This window comes from Grus americana, chromosome Z (genome assembly GCF_028858705.1).
Source record: "Grus americana isolate bGruAme1 chromosome Z, bGruAme1.mat, whole genome shotgun sequence".
Taxonomy (NCBI): Eukaryota; Metazoa; Chordata; class Aves; order Gruiformes; family Gruidae; genus Grus; species Grus americana.
Window position 1 is genome coordinate 86,685,164 of NC_072891.1, and position 13,716 is coordinate 86,698,879.

Sequence of the window (13,716 nt, forward strand, 5' to 3'; positions counted from 1 at the left end):
TGCAGCTGCAGTTGTGAGAGGAAAGCACGCCAGCGTTCCCGGTGAAGAAATCCTCCAAGTCTTCGCTTTCAGCAAATTACGCATTTTCTCCACCCACCTCCCCGTTACTTCCTCAAGCCATTATTTTTAATTCTAAACTGTATTTCCCGGCCCTTTTAAGTCAATGGCTTGACTTTACCTTACTGTGTTCTTTACAAATGTTAAGACCACACACTCTGAGCTCTGCTAACACACTGTATTATGCTACTAGTAGACAAATTTTAACATCACATCACATACATGTTGTGGTTGCTGTTGGAACATGCCTTTTAAAAAATACCTTTATTGGATGAAATTGTCTCTTTCCCAAGAAAAATCTGGTTCTTTAATATAATTTATTATGCCTTTTAAAATTCTGTCTGTTCAATAAAATCTTTGCTATATTATAAATACCTGTAATGAAAATATAATTTAAAATTCTGAGAGAAAACATTTTTTTTTTTCCTTTTACATTTTTCACAAAACCCACACAGGCACCAAGAAAAGACTAACAATAAAAATAATTTCTCCTGTACAATCTACTCTGGGTTGGAAACATTCAAAAGAGAGATTTTAAACTTGTCCTCTGATGAAGCTTTGGCTACAACATGGGAGCTGATCGTAAAACAACAGAGGGTCCTATGTTTTCCACTCATTTAATCTGAAATCTTCTTCCGAGGGCAGATTGAGTGTTGCTAGTACTTTCCTGGCTGTAACATACCTGAATGAGGACTGGCTAAAATCGCTGTTGTCTGAGAGAACCAGCCTCTGAGCTTCATTGCACAGGACTAAAAGTGGTCCTACCTCACCAGATGGGAATATTTATCATGGAGATTAACTGCCAGTTCTGAAAATTAAATATTAGTGGAAAATAAGTTAGTGCTCTCACTCTGCAATTAGACATTTTTACGTTTTGCTTGTTCAGTAGTTACGTACTGCCAGAAAGCTCGTGTGCTGAAGGGACAACACAAGAAAGCTTTCTGATTTGGATCACTTGCAGGGATTTTTTTAATCACTTCTCATTCTAAGCAAATTTCTTAGTAAAGAGGGAGTGATTCAGTGTAAGAGAGACATTCAATGGTGGAGTTATCTTTGAAGTATGGACTAGAAATACGGAAGAATTCTTCAAATCAACTAAGCTCAATCTATTTAAAGCTGGCAAAAAAAGCAGAGTAAGCCCAAGATAGGCATGAAACCATCACCAAGAATGAATAAGCAGAGATTTTAAATCTTAATTTTGAAAAGACAATTTTCAAAGTTGTCTTTAAGCAGTTCCTTTTTGCATCAAAGAAGACGTTAAGTATCACTACAGTAAACAGATTTACAGTTCAATTACAGAATTTAGTGTGAAGCTTCAAAAATCTCTATCCAAACTGATGAATTACGAGAAAAATGCTGAATTCCTGTCTTACAGACACTTGCATCATTTTACGGAGTAGACAGTGAAGGAGAATCAAATATTTCTAGCGTGTCTGGAAAACACACTTCAACAGTAGATGAGAGAGAAAGAAAACTAAAAACCAGTCAGCACTGGTTTGGATTGTCTTTAGCACTGCAATGAGATAACTATCCCCTGGGAATCTTCATTTTCTTGTTCGAGATTCCCTCCAATTTCTGAGCATCCAACACTGTATTTTTTTTTTTTAATTATGAAAAGCAAAATAGTATGTCAATCTTGACTCCGACTTTAAAGAGGTATGTGTGGAAAACTGTTTGCCTAGCATACTGCAAATGTTCGGGAGCTGCCCACCCTTGCTGCTTTCTGACAGCCACCTCTGTTTCCTCCTCTTCCTCCTTCTCTTTCTCTCCTTCCTCCACATTCCATGCACTCTTTCCCTCCACTTCTCAGTCTCTTCTCAGGGTATTTCTTTTCTAATCTCACACCTCTCCCCATCCATTTTGCCTTAACTTCCTAGATATTTGGGAAGTGTTACAATCTACCAGAGACTCTCCAAGACTGGGTCTTGAAGTGGACTTTGCTGGTACGGTTATCCTTCCTATTCCGCTTTGGCCACAGCTCAAGGAAAGGACAGCGATCCCAGCTTTGCTGTCCTTACCACTGCAGACGTAGGCATCTCAGAAGGCATTTATACTATTTAACTTCAGAAATTTAACTGAGGCTCCACAGGCAGGAGGTTGGTCCCCAAAGCTCACGTAGTCGGTACAAATAGATCAGTACTCCATCAGGTAATTCAAAACCAGTGTGAAGACTAGCCAAGCGCTCTGAAGTGCTATCTATAGGAGCCTCTGTCTTCATTAACTACATACAGCCTCATAATTCAGGCACTTCACTTAGGTAGTTAAAGTCAGGTGGTGAGAATGCCATCCCATGGTCTGGGATGCCTCATTTGGGGCTCTTTTATGTTAGTGTATATCTGCAGTTTAAATTGTGAGTAACTTCACGGTGTTCATTGATGCTCCAGTCCAACTCCAGCCTCCCGGCTGCTCCTCTACGGGAGAACAGAAGGGTAAGGGAGCGTTGTTGTTTGGAGAAGGAACAAAAGACCTACGATGGAAGCAGCACTAGCTGCAACTGTTAAACCTGGAGTGAGAAAGACTGCAATATTCTTTACAAATTCAGGGATGAGAGTACCTCCCCATAGCTTTAGCAGTTCGGTTCAAAACTGCTTGGTAATTCAGGTTTTGAATCCTACTGCATGCTAACTGAATAGGGTGGAAGAATAAGTAACGTGAAAATTGTTTAAAATAGAGCATTACAGTTTTCAGGGGAATACTATTGAATTTCATGCCTGAGGGGGCAAATCTACTCTGATGGTAATGAAGAAAGGCTTTGAAAAAAGCTATTACTAAAAAGCATCAGTTTACTGCCTTATCCTCCCACACCCATTTTTTCCCTTCCTTGATATTTGTATTAAATATGAAGCAATCAAAGCAGCAATCACACAACTAGAGCATACAACAGACTTCGGAAAAAAAACTACGGGTGGTGTGGGGAGAACGAATATTTCCAACTCAGTGCCATACCCAATAGTTTAGTTTCCTTCATTTATAATATCAACCAAGGCTTGCAGCAGTCTATCATCTCTATGCTTGTATGGTTTGGCATTGTAAAAAAGATCAACGTAGTCACTGTACAGACTTTCCTCTGAGTCTCTTAACTGGGACGGCTTGTTTAATTTTTCGAGGGCTTGATAGAAGTGTTCGTATGGAATATTTAACTTCTCACTTGCAGTCTTCTTTGGCAGTCGCTTCTGAGCCATCTGTCTGCTAAAAGCACTTTGCAGTAAATGTATCATAGCCTCTGATGGGACTTTATCTTCTGCTTTGTCACTGCTACTACTGGTATCTTCTGCGACTTTGGGTTTTTCACTCAGGTTCTCCTGTGTGGTATGGTCCTAGAACACGGATTAGCATAGAAAAGGTTAGGTGTCAACGAAAAACTAACTGGATTAGGATTTACTCTGGTTAGTGACAAAGGAGCTAGCAGTAACAGATCCACTTCACCAAACCTTCTGAATCAGTGAGTCCCTGACTTCTGTCACGTCATTTGTTACCAACTTCCTCCCAAACTCCCAGGAAGCACTCTAGCAGGCAAAGCTCCTTTTGGACACAACGCTTGTTCTCGCTAGAATTATGTAAATTCAGTGTGACTGTCAGAGGTGTGTTCCTCCCTCCTTGTACTACCCAACTGCATTAGCTATTGCGTTCACTGCTTTAGTAGCACTTACCATCCTAAAATGCTTAGATGTTGGCATATGAAAACAGAGACTAATAAAAGTATCAGTTGCTGACATGGACAAAATTGCAATACGCAACTCAAAAGCAGTCAGGGGCTAGACAAAATGAATACAGAATGAGCATATGTCTTCTTACTAGGAAAAAATATAATTTTCTTATAAGTTTAAAAATACATTAGGAAAAAAATTAATGCAACACTACCTCTACAAAGTCTGTCATCTTCTCCACTCCTCTTCTGTCATTCTGCACAGCATTGTAGGATGTGTATACACGTGGCTGCTTCATGTGCTCAGGCTGAGTAGCAGTGCCATGCAAAATCAACTTCCAATTTACAATTCTTCCTTCATTTTGTATTCTTCTGGACTGAAAGACAAGCATGGCATTAGTATAGGTTCTCAGGGCATGAGAAAAGAAAACAGGACGCTTGATTGTAAAGTAGTCACAAGTGACTAAAATAAATCATAAGGCTTTCAATATCTACATTTCAACAATGATTTGTAAGCTCAAAAAGACTGAAATATTAAAAGACAGGATATATTAAAAAGTGAGATTTCATACAATGGCTTAACTACTCCAAATATTCACATTTTGATGCAACACAACAATTAATCATGTAAACATCAATGGAATTTTGTCACAACACAGAATGCTAAAAATTACTGCAGTAGTATTTTGTGTATTAGTATTTGTTCACTAAGCCATTCCTTGGCAACTTCTTCACAAAAGTTACTTTTGGAATAACACTCTGTAGTGGTGTAGAACAGCAATCTGAAACACAGCCTGTGGAAGGGACCAACAAACGCTTTGTCCATTAGTTTTGGTGGCAGTATTTAAATAGTAGGAAGTGGAAGAGACAAGTATCAAGAACACTGAAACTTTATTTTACCAAAGCCTGTTCCAGGATTTTTGCTCAGTCATATAGTGACTGATGATAGCTGCTGAAGCTATTCTTTTCTAATATAAGTCTATACCAAGCTACATACACAACTTATATGACAACTAAGTTATGAGTAACTCTGCACTGGTATCTGTGATTTCCGTTAGGGTCATTACTACGAAAGCTTATTTCAGGAATCACAAAACCCTACAAGCTGAGGAAAGAGTGCGTTACCTCTTGAGGACAAAAACTTTGGTTTATTCTAAGTTTGAGGAACCTCTCACTTGAAAATGGAAAATGAGAGATAATTGCCAACAAAATGCTCTTCTTAACTTCGTTCCAAAAACCACATTATGTTAATTACAAAGAGCAGGATATCTGTAACCATGGGGTTATCTACAAGCCTGCAGTATTAAACACTATGCTGTTGATAATAATATTTACTTCTACTGCCTTGTCCATCTGCTTAGTACTTAGCATTATCCTCCTGTTTACAATTTGAGGCCAATAGGGGTTGGAGGCTCAGTGTCTGATAGGAAGCCTTCAGTTTCTGGCAGGGTCTGACCCCCAATGACAAGGTTATTAACAGACAATTTCAATGAAATTCTCCAGAGATGAGTGCATATGATCACTCCCTCTTTGAAGAGAATGATTTCTCAGTTGCCTATCAAGCAGCTTTATTCTGGTGTCTCGCTGTTGTAATCCATATCCCCAGGTGGTTCTAGTAAATTTATTTATTTCATATCTGTAGATTTCTTGGCTTTAATCCTTAAATGTTGTTCAGCAGTAATTACTCTAAGAAAGAAGTTAGGGAAAGGTATACATCAGAATAGCTCTCTGAGGTCACCAGAAATTCAATTAATTCAAAAGGTTTTGGGTTAATGAAAATTATGCACATGCACCAAGAGAAGACTACATCTATCCTGTGCTCTTTTCTGCAGAACAACCTAATTTGCAGTTAACCATGTGTTAATTTGATTACGTATTTCACTCTGTGAATTACAGAAAATTATATTAAGTGATTTCTTTCAGTGACATATAATGTGTGAAAAAAACAGGCATGAAATTTTTTTGACAGATACATGTCAGCAAAATGAGGATGGTGCTTTGCATTTGTGTAAAGAACAAGAAAATCTGACGCTATCTTTTTTCTTTAATCTTTGGATGGGTACTTAGCGTAAATAAACTCTAGTTGTAGCTTGCTTAATGAGAAGACTCACTGTTCAACATACTTGGTAGTGGTTAGTGATCATTTTATCTGTGTTAGCTTCCAAACATAGCAAATTAACATGCAGACATACTTACCAGATCAGTAATCCTTAAAACCCAGGTGCCTGTTGGATTCTCTCCCCATGTGTGAACAGACATGAAGTCCCAGTTCTTAAAGCCATTGGGAGATTTATCTCTCTCTCTCTCAGCCAGTAAGACAGTGCTGGTCCCTGTGTTAGTGCAAGACCAACAGTGGTGACTGTTCATATATGTCCACTTTTACTTTTCACATTGCTCAGCTTGCACAGTATCGAGTGCGTAGGTAAACTGGAAAATACACTATTTAACAGCGGCTTGTGGAACGGGAAACATGCTATTTTTGATCAGTGGTTCCAGTCGGAACTAGGCGATCTTTAAGGTCCTTTGCAGCCCAAACCATTCTATGATTCATTCTATGATTATTTTCACAGCAGTATTTAAGGGCATAAAAACTAGCATATTAGGTCACGTTAAAAAGGTACATCTTGCTTAGTGTTTAATCTCTAACACGAAAAAAGTAGTGGATATACATAGAGAAGCAAAAGAAACAGAGGTCAGACACAAACAGTATTTTCCGCTGATGAACAGTTCAGAAAACTTCTGAGATGGAAGTCTGGAAGGCAAACCAGCTCCCGCAGTATTGTAAAACCAAAGCCTTATCCTGAATTCATCACTGTATCTTTTTTTTTAATTTTTTTTTTTTTTGTGAGTGGATGTAAATCGTTACAGCCTGGAACTCCAACAGGGTGAAAAATATTTGCATTGTTATTTTTTATTACAAAAATGTTGCAGTTCACAAGGTATTTCTGCAGCACAACAGATTCTACTGCACAGTAGGAAATTTGTTGTGCTTGTTTGCATACAAGGAGAGAGCAAGTGAGCTGTATTTGCATAAGAAGGAGCAGAGAAGCCCCAGGGAGCCTGATCAGAAGCTATAAATATATTTAAAAGTAACGCCATAAATATAAAAAAGGAATGACATACATTTGCTAGTACTGTTTTCAGGAAAGTGGAAAAAAAGCAAGAACCAAGGCAAAGAACAGTTTAACCATGAAAGCAACATGATACTGCAGTGGAGGCAGCAGCATTTGACTATTGCTACCTCAGCTAAACCCACAGCAATGCTTACAAGGATGAAGAACTTATTACTGTCGTCAGTCTTGCAAAAAGGGGTGTTTTTCTAAGATGAAGCCATGCTTCCTACAGATTAGCAGCAGAACAATGTCTTGGAGGGAAATACCTCTATAAAGGTAGAATGAGAGCTACTGTTGCTGTCATCTCCATGATGTACCTACAGGCAGTACATATATTTATTCCCAAACTAAAACTTATCTAAGATGGAATTAAATTTGAAAATACCACCAAGAGTCAAGGGTAAAACACCTCACAGCAACATTAATCCCACAGGACAAAAAGTTAACTCAGAAAAGGAATAATTAAGGTTAGGTTTAAAAGGAACCACAGACAGGTAGGGTTTGGAAACGTACTGTACATACAGTATCTTAACCCTGCTCTCTAGTGATGTCCTGCAATAATATGAACAAGGCTCTACTGGTTTATTATCTGTGTATTACTAGATTAGCCTTTTATGTCAGTAAATTAGATCAGCCTGATGTTTAAATTCATACCTGAAAGCTTGTCTGTTTCTTCTAATAATGTAAGTTGATCCAACAGATCTTACTCTCTACAAAGCTGTTTATACTCATTCTCCTTTTTTTATTTTTTCTCCTTATGGTGTTATTTCAGGGCATTGTCAAGATACCTTGCCATGCTCTAGCACATTTAGTGCATTTAGGACTAAGTGCCTACCAGATACACTGTGGTTTTAAATACACCAATGGGAAGACACAGTGACACGAAGTCTAGAAATCTAGGGAGTCAGATACCCTGCTTTCCATTAGTTTGTGAAATCACAGTAAGGCTGATAAGCACTATTGAACTATGATTTGTTGTCTGCCAGAAACTGTGAGTTTTTAAAGGTCCTGCTGCCAGAATGAATACACATTAGAAATGGTGCCTTCATTTTCTGAAGTATGATTATCGAACCTGTTCTCCCAAAAATAACCCAGAACACATGAAGGCTGGAAAGGGGTTTCGGAGAACCCATTCTCTAGTTCCCAGGATGCTTCATCCTCACACTCACCTGTTGGGGGTGACCAGATTTATCTAATGATACATTTAGCTCTTTTTAAGCCACTGAAGAACACAAAGGTGGTTTTTAATGAAATAAATGTTACACACTACAGCAACACAAACAAAATGTGTCTTTGCCTCCTGTACCTGATGGAGATACCAGAGTGACATGAAGATCACCTCTACGGGAATACTCAATCGTTGCCTCAAGCTGCACGTGCTCTAGAGATGCAATGGAATTTTCTTGACCCTCACAGGCTTTTGTAGGAATTTCAATGATGACTTCCTCATTTGCTCTTAATAATCTGGCAAAATTAAAGAAGTTCTTTGATTACTCACAGAAACTTTTGATTCTGGATCATTATGCAAAGTGCGAATGAGACATTTAACACCTATTTCAGAATGATGAGAAAGGAAGAAGTAAAGACAAATTTTACATTTTTTTTTGAACGCTCCAGTACAAACCATGGGAAGTTCTGGAAGCACAGATAGTACTAAAGTGGAACAAGTGATAGGCACTGTGTAAGACAGACTTGTGCAACACACCCTGGAAGCAAGCAAGCAAGCTTGATAGTCAAGGGTTTCTGTCAACACTTTGCTGTCCAACAGAGACTACAAAAAAACCAGTCTTTGCAGGCAGCTACATCACACAACTGTATCAGACTTAGACTTAGTTGCCTTGTCCGAATATCCAGAAGAGCTGTTATCATGGAGTTAAGATATTGCAGCAGGCACAGCCGTTTTAACCCTTTGTAGTCAATGCCATCTCAAGGAAAAAAAGCTAACATCTTCTGTACGTCCTCTGGACAGAGCTACTGTGCATAGCTTTCTCTGCACAATTTCCATTACTTCTAATGAGAACAGGGTATCTAAATCTCCACATAAATAATTCTAAACTCAGAATTGTGGTATCTTTGTTTTTATAATGTAACCTAGAGGACTGCAATAAAAATACATAAACAGCAAGTATTACATACATCAGTGCTGGATCAACACTCTGTGGAAAGTAGAGAGCTCATAAAAGCAAATTGATAGTAAAATAGCATAAATAATAACGTTACCAAGCAGTGACACTCCAAAACATTGTAATATGTTTCTACAGACAGATTTTTCATGCACTCATACAGTATAATGTCAATCATTGAAATAGCTGTGTTTTTTCGAGACAACAAATCTGTAAGTGAACAAGTGGAGACAAAAACAGTCTAGATATCCCTACTGATTAACCAGCATAGTGACTAATTATAACTTACCTGTATGTTGAGCTCAGTTTAGGCTCACTGTGCTGGGAGTACTTGTGAACGTGGCTGCTTTTCAGTGAGCCTTTGAGACACTTGCGTTTCGTTAAGAGACATGCTATGGATGTGACTAAAGGTCCATATATCACCTTGATTTCTACATATATTATGCCTGTCACAGGAGAAGAATTGCCAAGACCGAGTATAGATGTTTTTTTAAAAAAATTCCCTGGGAGACTTTGGTATCTTTTTATTCATCTTCTGATAGCAGTCTAAACATTCACATCTTATCTGATCAGGCTCAGTCTCACAGGATCATCCATCCGTACGCTGGCTGCACAGACATAATAATTTTAATCTTTTTTTAAGGCTTTATGGTAGTGATTTCTATCAGTCTTACACTAAAAAAAGCAAGCAAACCAACGCTGCTTGCCTGCCCCTGAGGAATACAGTAAGGCAAAACCAAATGAATCAAAAGAAATCTGAGTCTGGTTCAGAGCAACCTGTGCAGAATACTATCCTTCAGGCTTCGCTAAGATAGACAAAAGTTTAAGTTACTGCTAATGCAAATTCTTACCTTGGTTCAAAACTTTTGTCTTTGACAATACACTCTCTCTTTTCCGGTACACCTTTCCACCTTTTGGGATCAGCTAAATCTACCAATGCATTGGCATTGAGCAGTCCAAACCCAAATCGGCTGTTGACCATCAGTCCTGCTCCATTCTTCTTCCATCCTGGATTTCCAGCCAGTGGATCGTATTCTGAGGTCCACACTACCAAGTGCTGCATATCCCTCCATGTTAGATTTGGGCTGTTGAGAAAATGTTCCTGGTTAATTGTTTCAGGGCTATCTATCATTTTTCTCTCAATTATTAGCCTGCAACAGAACATGCTTTGAATGTATATGGCATCCCATTATTTTAAAATATAGAGCACGTCGCATGCTTATCCTCACAATACTTCTCCAGGTAGACAAGATTTCTGTGTAAATGAAGAATGGGTATCTAGCAAGATTAGAGTCCAGTCCTTCAAAATTATTCAGGCATTAACTAGCAAAACTAGTATTTCCTACCAGTATTATTGGACCTGGACTTCAAAAATTCACTGGGTATTTGATTCTATTGGTGATCTACTCTACCCTTTAAAATATGGCCCTAAGTATCTTGGCTTCTGTCATCAAAGGAGCATGCAGTAGAAAATGGAGCTGAACCTACTCCATTCAAGTACTACACCTACGCCCTAATACCTGAAATATTTTCTGTGAAAAAGCCATTGTCCTGTCCTATCCTGTTCTTCCTTACCAGCTCCAAGTCATACTTTCTGACTAAAAGTGCTACAGGATCTGAACCTGCCTGCTCTGACCGTCAGGCTTGGTTATCTCCCATTTTATGTCTCATCATTGGCAGAAAAGGTTCTGTAAATTGACTAAAGACTTAATTTAAACTCCTGCAACCTATTGTCCTCAAATTATTTTCTCCTGATACATGCCTCACTGCTTTTAAGTGCAATTGACCAGAACTCAGCAAACAATTGTTGCCAATGCACAATTCCTCGCTCATCATGGTTTACTTACATTGGTTCTGCTTTGCTAAGAAGGTGTAGAGGCAAGTAGCTGGTTATTTTTGTCACTAGGCTGAGCAAGCCTGACTGACAAAAAGTAGAGCTGCAGCATGAGATGGTGCCACCTTCAAACAGACAACATTTTGGGGAAGATGTCGGGGTGGCTGAGAGAAAGGAGTTTCAAAGGTAACTGTGTGACATCTTACTTTGCTTCCAGTGCTAGAGCAAAAATTCCTGCTGCCAGTGGTGCAGATGCAGAGGTCCCAGTGTGAGTCTCTGTACATTCATTGTGAAGATCAGCACTTGTCTGACAGAGAAAAAACAAAAAAAAACCAGATTGCATGAATAAACAGTTGTAAATACAGTCATATCCACACTCACAAACATAACCCTGCATCCTTTGCTTGGTGCGTATTAATACATTCCTCACCAGCAGAAAAAGTGATGAATGTTTAAATCTGTTCATATTTCAATCCATTCTTTTTACTTCAACTATAATTTTTGTATCAAAACGCTTTGTGTTGGAACAAAATACTCCCACACTGAATATCTTACTTTATTCTAAGGTTTCACAATAAGCGTTTCAGGCTTACTGGTGAATCATAAAAACAGATCATTGTGTTGGGCCTAGAACATTTAAAATTACTGCTTGCTAGAAAATTACTCATAGGATTAGTATTGGTGTTCTGCTCCCTCTTCAGCAGAAGAACTATAATTTGCAATGAAACACATGCTTTATTTGGAAATTAAATACCAAACTCATCTGCCCATGTATCTACATGTCGGCTATGAAGAGAAGCCACTTAGGAAGGACTGATCTCCTGGCTAACTTGGAATGACATTGTTTTAATCCCCATCAATGTAAGTTATTGTAAAATTAGCATCCACCAGGGCTGAACAGAAATTACCAGTACTTCAACATTATTTTATCACAGCAATTTTCTCCAGTACAAGTTATTTCTTGCACATTTAATAAAGGCACACAGACTGCTCTGCCTGCTTGCTGAGTACCTTTCACAGGTTTGGAAGCACTATTGTTGCTGTCATAAGTGGGAACTCGGGGGATGACAATCTTACAAAAGCTAATGGCAAGGTATATCAGAGGTACTGACTCATACGGTACAGTAACTTCACAGGTTCTTTTTCCTTTTACTCTACATCTCTCTTCATCTGCCCCTTCTGAAAGATGGGACCGTATCAAACTTCATGCAGAGACCTCTGTCATACACAAACAGCAGACAAATTCAGCATGCTAATTTAACTGCATTGACACAATGATTTTGTTTAGCCATTGCTTTACAGCAGAAGATGTTCCAGGAATACAATCACTTTTTGGATTACAAATCCCTCAGTGTTTCAAGGCAAAACCACAAAGCATGTAACACATAACATAAAACAGGCACTTGAAACCAAGTAGTTGAGAGCTCTCACTTGCTATTTGCATATATAATACATTTCTATGTTTATTCTGAATCTGGTAAAAACAACCTACAATTCTTTGGTCAGTATAATCCCCACTGCTGTATGCTGTGGCCAGAGTTGAAGAGCACTTCTCTGCATACCAGGGAGAAAGGCCTTGCTGAGAAGCACTGCTAATGGAGATAGTGTAGATACTATCAGTGTAACCATCACAGTCACAGTTGTCACCCTGACGGCCTCCGTTCCCGGAAGCCCATACAAAAATGGAGCCTTTCCCATTTCGGCCCTAGAGAAAATGGAAAAGAGTGGTTATCAACGAGATTTCTGTCTCTGCAATATATTCTTAACAACTCCTCCCCCCCAAAAAAAGCCTAATATACCAAACATTTTCAGGTAGAAAAGGACAATGTTCCATAAGCATTGTAGAAGACAGAGACAGAAGAAACCAGCTCCTTGAGCATCTGACTTCACACCCAACAGTAATCTCTGAGTTTGACTGGTCTAGCCAACATCAGGCTTAGTGTTCCAGGTACAGCAGCTTTCCTCAGAATAGGTTCTTCAGTTAAAAACAGAGTCTGCGCTCACAGACTGATGTTTCCCACAGGCTGATGTGGGGATTTTTGTGTTGTTTTTTTTTTTTAAAGAAATGCAAGTTTACCAGGGTTTATTTCCCTTGCCTTTCCTGTAATCACAGAGGTACGAGTTAGCAGTATGAATGATGTACACAATATTACTTCTCCACCAATTTATCTTTTTTGTAAGGAAGCATTTCACGGTTAGCATCCACTTGCTGAAACACAGTGAACCAGCAAGCACATGTGACTGAAAACCCTCCCTCCCCTCACAGATCTGTGGGCCAGCACCACCATCTCCAGACATAATCACATTCACTCCCTGCTCTGGTCTCCAGCGTGCAATGAGGGAGAAGCAGATAGCAACTGATGCTGACAGCTGACAGTGTGTAAACGATCACAGCTATCGTTGAGGACACACGTTGCACCTTAGCCAGCCTTATGCTGTGCTAGTCCTTCAGTGTCAAAAAATCCGTTTCATGTGAAGAGGAAAAGTTCGTATGTTGTTCATTATTAATATATGTACATTCGCTGGAAACAGCAATTGAAATACAGACTTTTCATCATCCCACTCAGATAAGTGAAGTTATTCATGCAAGTGCTAAGACATTTGCAGCACTTAAAACATTAAAAATAAGGAGAAATAAGCTGCACTCTTTGTGATACAACTGCTAAAATGAGAAGGACAAGCCACATCAATTACAGAAAATGAGATAGTATCATCCTCTGAGAATAAAGGCTGCAGTCCAGAAAAGCACTGGTATATGTAAGCACTTGCTTTGATTTCACTTAGAATGCCACTTACACCTCTCAGATGCTTAAGGCTAAGCATACGCTAAAGTGCTTTACCAGGCCAGCAATGTAGGCGTCAGGGATGAGAGTCACTGGCAACCCCAACTCTGGATGAGTTTGAGCAGAATGAGGACCATCCAGATCCTTGCAAAGAGAAGCC

At 39.0% G+C, this 13,716-nt stretch overlaps 1 protein-coding gene across 1 annotated transcript in view; it reads right to left on the reverse strand.

Moving 5' to 3' along the window:
• Window positions 1-231: 231 nt before the first annotated feature.
• PCSK1 (proprotein convertase subtilisin/kexin type 1) overlaps window positions 232-13,716 on the reverse strand; it is a 28,990-nt gene continuing 15,505 nt past the window's right edge. The window contains exons 8-14 of the mRNA XM_054809643.1: window positions 12,266-12,478; window positions 10,980-11,080; window positions 9,791-10,024; window positions 8,123-8,280; window positions 5,900-6,033; window positions 3,919-4,080; window positions 232-3,374 (exon numbers count right to left, since the gene is read on the reverse strand). Of these exons, the coding sequence (XP_054665618.1) occupies window positions 3,012-3,374; window positions 3,919-4,080; window positions 5,900-6,033; window positions 8,123-8,280; window positions 9,791-10,024; window positions 10,980-11,080; window positions 12,266-12,478 (1,365 nt within the window). The 3' untranslated portion in view covers window positions 232-3,011. The remainder of the gene's footprint in view (window positions 3,375-3,918; window positions 4,081-5,899; window positions 6,034-8,122; window positions 8,281-9,790; window positions 10,025-10,979; window positions 11,081-12,265; window positions 12,479-13,716) is intronic.